Source organism: Coenobita brevimanus, chromosome 13, assembly GCF_032717465.1.
Source record: "Coenobita brevimanus isolate Jiangsu-jjx chromosome 13, ASM3271746v2, whole genome shotgun sequence".
NCBI lineage: Eukaryota > Metazoa > Arthropoda > Malacostraca > Decapoda > Coenobitidae > Coenobita > Coenobita brevimanus.
Genome location: NC_136966.1, coordinates 57,418,130 through 57,425,629, shown reverse-complemented (window position 1 = coordinate 57,425,629; position 7,500 = coordinate 57,418,130). Strand labels below are relative to the sequence as shown.

General features: G+C 44.3%; 1 protein-coding gene across 1 annotated transcript in view; it reads left to right on the top strand.

The window, feature by feature from the left end:
• Positions 1 to 7,500, top strand: part of egl (Egl_like_exo domain-containing protein) — an 85,621-nt gene that overhangs the window by 13,755 nt on the left and 64,366 nt on the right. The window contains exon 2 of the mRNA XM_080283966.1: positions 3,390 to 4,247. Within this exon, the coding sequence (XP_080140092.1) occupies positions 3,390 to 4,247 (858 nt within the window). The remainder of the gene's footprint in view (positions 1 to 3,389; positions 4,248 to 7,500) is intronic.

The following is a 7,500-nucleotide window of genomic DNA, read 5'->3' as shown; positions in this document are numbered from 1 at the left end:
AAAAAATCAAAGTAAAACACCATGTCTAATAAAATACAAGTGAAGAATTATTATGATAAGATGAGGAAATGAATTATACATAGCTAACGTTGGTGGGATGCTACTAAGTACAAGGAAAATTTAAACAGAAATACATGTAATAAGCTCTGGACAGATAAAGAGGCAGTTACGTGTAAGAATTGCAGAACATCGGGGGCGGTCATACAGAACCGGTCTAATGGTTTCCCAATGTCTTTCACACAAACCCATATGGGAAGACAACTAAATAAGATCCGTAACCCACCTACTCCTAAACTCACAGCAAACAAATCACCTGTGTATTGTATCTTGCCATTTTTAGGTCCAAAAAGTTTTTCCATACGTAATAATATATCGAGTTAGGGAATTTTACCCTCAAGTATGTCTTAGAACAATTTTCAAACCCAGCAACACCATTGGACAATGATTCAAACATAAAGACCGAATCCCTGTCGCTTTGCAATCCTCTGTTGTCTATAATTATAACTGTAGTCGCTGTAATGCGTCTTATATTGGACAGACAAAGAGGCAATTACGAGTAAGAATTGCAGAACATCGGGGACGGTCATATAGAACCGGTCTACCTATGGCTAAGCCACCTTTCTCTGCCATCCGAAATTGCTGTGAAGCCTTAGGCCATCCCATAAGCGAATCTGATTTTTCTGTTGTCCACGCTTGTCGTGACGAGGTAACACGCCTCCTGGCTGAATCACTCCTCACTCACCACCTACAGCCCACACTGGGCACACACGACTGCTACACGCCCCTTCTCTGTTTTTAAGGTTTGACTTATGTATTGTCTTATTACATGTATTTCTGTTTAAATTTTCCTTGTACTTAGTAGCATCCCACCAACGTTAGCTATGTATAATTCATTTCCTCATCTTATCATAATAATTCTTCACTTGTATTTTATTAGACATGGTGTTTTACTTTGATTTTTTACTTAAATTTTCGTATTTTTATCATAGACATGTTGTTTACTTTGATTTTATTGTAGTTTCTATAGGTTTGAAAATGACAAACGAGTTGTCGAAACGTCACCAATTTATTAAAGATGTTCCTGATAACGTTGGTGTTTACCTTTATATATATATATATATATATATATATATATATATATATGTATATATATATATATATATATGTATATATATCGAGTGAAAGGGTGAAACTGCTGTGTGTGTGTGTGTGTGTGTGTGTGTGTGTGTGTAATTGAAAAGTGGGATATCTTGGTTTGTGTGTGTGTAATTAGAAACTGGAATTATCTTCCTTTTTAATTTACCATCTTTCATACGAGAGGCTGAGTATAAAAAAGCGTTTCATGGCAGGTAGATTGAATTAGAAAACAGTGTGGATGATGATGATGATGATGATTGGTGGTGATGGCGATGATGATGGTGGCGATGGCGATGATGGTGGTGATGGTGATGGGCACGTCTCATCCTTATCTCTTGAACAGGCTTTCATACCTTACATTCCTGTCTGTCTGTCTCTTTATCTATCTATCTATCTCTGTGCATCCATTACTGTACTATATTTCTTTATACCTTCTTCTTCAGTAGACAAAATCACTTATCACTTCTTATCACTAAAAACCGTACTTTGTTATCAGTCAGGTTATCAGTTATCACACTTCACATAACCCCAGACACAATCCACAATTATTTCTTTATTTTTATTGTTTTAACTCAAGTGTATTTTGATAAGTGATCCCTCAAGCGCTTCTTCATTACCTCACACGTGGCTGCTTGTCTTTCAGTGTTTATTGTGTGTGTGTGTGTCAAGTGCAGACGAGAGAGAAAGAGAATTCTCGTTGCATCTTCGTCTTTTCCTCTTTCCATCTTTTCTTCTTTTCCTCTTTTTTCCTCTTCGTCTTTTCATCACTGCCCTTCATTTTCTTCCTCTCTTTCAGTTCTGTCTTTCGGCTTTCTTCCGTCTTTCTCCATTTTCTGTATCACTTCCTATAATTTCTTCTCTCTCTTCTTACCCTTCTTGTCATAGCTTTCTTTTCCCTAATTATTTTCAGTTTGATGTCTTTTCTGGCCAGTCTAAGCATATATAAACACACACACACACACACACACACACGCACTCTCTCTCTCTCTCTCTCTCTCTCTCTCTCTCTCTCTCTCTCTCTCTCTCTCTCTCTCTCTCTCGCAGCACATTTTTACGCAACACGGCGGACTTGAGTGTTGTGTTGTGCAGCGTCAGGGAAGAATGTGCTAAGCTGATGTCTGGTTTTGTGGCGAGGGGGATATGCTGTCGGTCTCGTCTGTCTGTGTGTCTGTGTCTGTCTCTGTCCCTTTATCTGTTTGTCTGACCATCTGTCCGTATTTGTCTCCGTCCTTGTGTCTGTGTTTGAATCTGTTTGTCTGTCCTCTTGTCTGTTTGAGTCTGTGTATGTCATTTTGGGTCTGTCTTCCTCTTTCTTCGGGTCTGTCTGTCTGTCAGTCTCCATCTCTCTCCGGTTCTGTTTATCTTTATGTCATTTCTGGTCTGTCTGTCTGTCTCTCTGTCAGTCTCCATCTCTCTCCGGTTCTGTTTATCTTTGTCATTTCTGGTCTGTCTGTCTGCCCTTGTGTGTGTGTGTGTGTGTGTGTCTGTTTGTCTGCCCATATTTTGTGGGTATGTATGTTTGAGTCTGTCCGTCTGTCCGTGTGTGTGTGTGTGTGTGTGTGTGTGTGCCCATTTTGTGTGTAACGTATGTATTTATGTCTGTCTGTATGTCTGCCCTTTGTGTGTGTGTGTGTGTGTAGGCTATATCTGTCAGTTTATCATTGTGCCTAGTCACGAAGAAGTGCTGTGGTAGGGATGTGCCGTAGTAATGTTTTCTTCCGACTTAGCTACGGGAAATACACTTCAGATGGACGAAACTCCTTGCCAAGTGAAAGTGAACGAACTATATATATTGAAATCTTCCCAACCTCAACCTGTTTAATTTAACCTAGGAGTGGGCTGGAGTTTTTATCATCTTTATTTTATTTCATTATTTTTTCGAGACTGGTACGGTAAACAGCTGTTGACCATATGTAGGGCAAGTTCGAATATGAAGGTTATTGGGGAAAGGTCAAGATCAGTGGGGTAGAATGAAATCGGGGGCATGTATGCGTGTGTGTGTGTGTGTGTGTGTGTGTGATCAAAATTAGCTGTGGAAAAACTGTGGGACGGGATTGCACCACATATGAAATCTTAATTGAAGACCAACATCGGAACAAGGTATTAAATTTTTTGGGGGAAACTCCAAAAGTCAAGGTCAGGGTCATGAAAAAGGGAGGGGGGATGTTGCACCGACGGAGGTATGTACTCTGTGAATACCACTGATATGTTTGATTGTGCTGAATATTAAAATGTTGTGTCTCTTGTTACAGGTGTTGCAGTACTGTTCTGCGGCGCTGATCCGTGGTCCACTCATCATCGAGACGCTCTTCAACGGTGTGAGCAGCGCGTTCCCCAAGGAGTCCCTGTCGCAGATTTGTCGCAACAGCAGCGACCTGGTCACCTTCCTCAAGATGCACTCCAACACCTTCTCCGTGCAGGCCAACATGGTGAGGCTGCTGACCACACCGGGGGGAGTGGCGCCCCCTCTATACCACCCCCCTACACATGATGAAAATCACTCCCCTCCGCCGCCGCCGCCGCCCCTCCTCCACACACCGCCACACCAACCTCCACAGTCCTACACGCCACCACAGCCACACACACCGCCAAACACACAGCCGCCAGTGTACAACCAACACCCACAAGCGTCCCAACACAAGGGGTCCTCATCTCCAGATCGTGAGGACATGACCAGATCGCCCACGTCACCGGGGTCCCCAGCTCGTGCGCCGCCTCAGCACCCAACACAACTACAGCAGCAGCAGACCCTGAAGGCGCGGGTCAACTCCCTGCTGCGGAAGACCCTAGCGGACAACAGCGAGCGAGACCGAGTGAGTTACGGCGGGAGCAATGATAGCGGGGAGGGTGTAACGGGGAGGCTCCTGCGACATACGCGGGTGGTGGTGTCAGTGAGGGAAGCCAGGCAGTTAGTGAGCGCCATCCTCTCGGCCCGACAGCCAGTGAGTTTCGATGGCGAGGGCGTGAACCTGGGACCCTCTGGACCCATGACCCTGCTGCAGATCGGCCTTCAATCCGGACACATCTACATCTTCGACATCATGGTGGAACGCAACCTGATGTACGAGGGAGGACTCAGGGAACTGCTCGAGTCCACCGATATTGTTAAGGTCAGTCACTACACCCACTTCCTGTATCGCATTCCCACCAACTGTATTGCATTTCCACCTACTGTATCGCATTTCCACCTTCTGTATTGCATTTCCTCCTGCTGTATTGCGCTCCACCTACTGTAACACATTTCCACTTACTGTATCACATTTCCACCTACTGTATCGCACTTCCACCTACTGTATCACACTTCCACTTACTGTATCACATTTCCACCTACTGTATCTACTCTTTCCTGTCACTGGTGCTTTATTAATCTGCTTTGTTTTAATAGTATCATCTGCTCCATGCATCACTCGTGTTTTATTAATCTACTGTGTTTTTTTAATTCTTATCAGCCACTCCCTTATCTATGACTGGTGTTTTTTATCAGTTTATTTTGTGTTTTAATCGTAGTATCTCTGTTATCACTGCTATGGTTATCATCTCTACCTTGTTAAATTACCTCTCTCTCTCTCTCTCTCTCTCTCTCCTGTCTTGTTTGAGAAGTTGGGTCATTTTTGTTGTTGTTGGTCAATCGCGTGTATCATCATCATCGTCATTATTATTATTATTATTATTATTGTTATTACACTTGGTTCAATGGGATGAGTACGTCCTGGGTCCTTTTGTGTGTGTGTGTATGAGTGTGTGTGTGTGTGTGTATGTGTGTGTGTGTGTGTGTGTGTGTGTATGTGTGTGTGTGTGTGTGAGAGAGAGAGAGAGAGAGATCCCTGGCCTGTCACCCTACCCAGCATTAGTGTGAGTCCCAACTCGAAACCGGTTGTGTGTTACCGTACTGACTGTCACCCTACCACACTCTACCACACCACATCACACTATACTACACCACACCACACTACACAACACGCCACACACACTATATCACACCGCACCACACCACACCACACCACACTTTTTAGCATAGGGTGTTTTGCTTATTTCTCCTTAATATACACACGCAGGCAATTTATTTCCCATGTATACATTCTCTCTCTCTCTCTCTCTCTCTCTCTCTCTCTCTCTCTCTCTCCCTCTCTCTCGTTATTTATAGCTATTTTCTCTACTTATATCCTGGACTTAGCAAGAATTTGAAAAAGGTAATCGGACTGAAGGGGTTAATGAAGACTATAATCCAATTCCTTCAGGTAGACAAATCCATCTTAAGAAAATCGTCTGAAGATCGTAAGAAAAGAATTAAGACGGCCTGGTACTGAAGGGGTTAGAATAATGATGATGATGATAGTGGTGATGATGATGGTGTAATGAGAGAGAGAAGAGCGTGCAGTGCAAAGGTTAGAGGGTGAGTTGTGGGGTGAGGGTGTGGGAGAGGAAATGAGGGTGGAGGAGTGTGGAAGAAAGTGAGGGGAGATGAAGATTGGAGTAGGGGGTGGGGGAGGAGGGTGATGATGAGGGTGTGGGTGGGGGTGTTTTAGAGAGTGAGGGGAGATGGTGTGGGCTGGGGTGGGGTTAGGGTTGGAATTAGAGGGTGTTGTGGTGGGGTGGCCGGGAGTGGGGTTTAAGAGATGGGATATGGGTTGGGGAGAATTGTGTGGAGGTGGGAAGTGTGGAAGAAAATTAGGGAAAATGTAAGTGTGGGTGGGGGTGACGATCTGATTGGGGTGTGGTTGAGAAGGTAGGGGTCGGAGTGGGTGCAGGAGAGTGAGAATGTGAAGAAAGTGAGAGATGTATGGGTGGGGGTGATGGGTGTGGGGGTGGGTGTGGGTGGAAGAAGGCGAGGGGAGACTAGGGTGGGGAGGGGATTGCTACTACGTTAGGATTATACTTAAGATGTCCATTACCTTGATACACATCTGGGCGGCACCTGTAGTTACTAAATACACCTTTGGGAACACAACACACCTTCTTATGCTATACTGTTTACATCATTCTCAGAGCGACAGTATGGGTCAGTTTGTATGAATGTGTGTGTGTATGTATATGTATGTGTATGTATAGGCTACATGTATGTATGGATGTTTGGATGGATGGATGAATATATATGTATGTACGAATATGTATGTATGTATGTATGGATGCTTATAGAAGGATATATATGTATGTACGAATATGTATGTATGTATGGATGGATGCTTATAGAAGGATAGGGAAGGATCGAGACCCACGTAATAGTCCATTTTAATTTTACCATTGAGCTGTATTCTTGTTGATTATGAAGCTCCCTAACACCTCTTCCTTAGCGACTTATTTTGCATATTACACCTGACTGTCGTTCTCCGTGTTACATAAATCATTCTGATATCGTCATACTCTGCATAAATAACCAAGAGGATATTAACCAGCCATATCCAAAAATAAATCGCTAAGGAAGAGGTGCTAGGGAGAGAATACGGACCATTTCCAGCCTATTTCCCGTAGCTCAGTGGTAGAAAAAGACAATACTGGGGTCTTTACATCCCTTCTGTAGCACTTCATCGTGATTAGCACCGTGTTCTGCCGTTAACCTCCACTATAGCTCAGCATTCGAGATGGAGAGATGACAAGTTTGCGCCAGGTTAAGGTGAACAGAGTATAATTACAGGTGATAGAGCGAGGGAGTTTGGGCAGGTGTGAAAGTAGTGTTCAAAAGTATTTGTAATTTGGAATGGTCTAGTCTACCTGGAGTTTCTCAATTGTTTCAAGAACCCTCACATTTGCACCAAGTTTGATATCTGCAACCTTAGAGAGAGAGAGAGAGAGAGAAGGGTCATGCTGAAGATAAGACAGGGGCGGACAGGGTAAGGCAGGAAATACGAGGACGGGGAGAGGTGGAACAAAGGAGGTGTGGATGTTGTGGGAGGGAGGGGGGAAGGGTAGTGTGGGAGGGAATGAGGCAAGTCATGCAAGAAGTGGGTAGAATGGTAAGTAGATGGATAGGTGATAGATAGAATAGCATGTAAGGATAAGGCAGGGGAGGGTAAGAGAGAGCATGGTCCGGCAGGGGATGATATGGCAGGATGGAGCAAGGAAGAACAAAGGGAGGAAGTGCACGGTAGGGAGGGGAGGGCAGGGCATAATTGGGTATGGGAGGAGAGGACAGGGTAGGGAAGGTAGGGCATGGAATGATAAGGGAAAGTAGCACAAGGTAGGGAAGGTAGGACATGGGAGAACAAAGGGAGGAAGCGCAAGGTAGGGAGGGTAGTGCAGGACAGAAATAACTATGGAAGGACAAAACAGAATCATGGAAGGACAAGACAGAACTGAGAGAGGTACTGAGGTGCAGGGCAAGGTAGGGCATACAGAACAAGGTGACCAGGATGTAGGGCGGGGCGA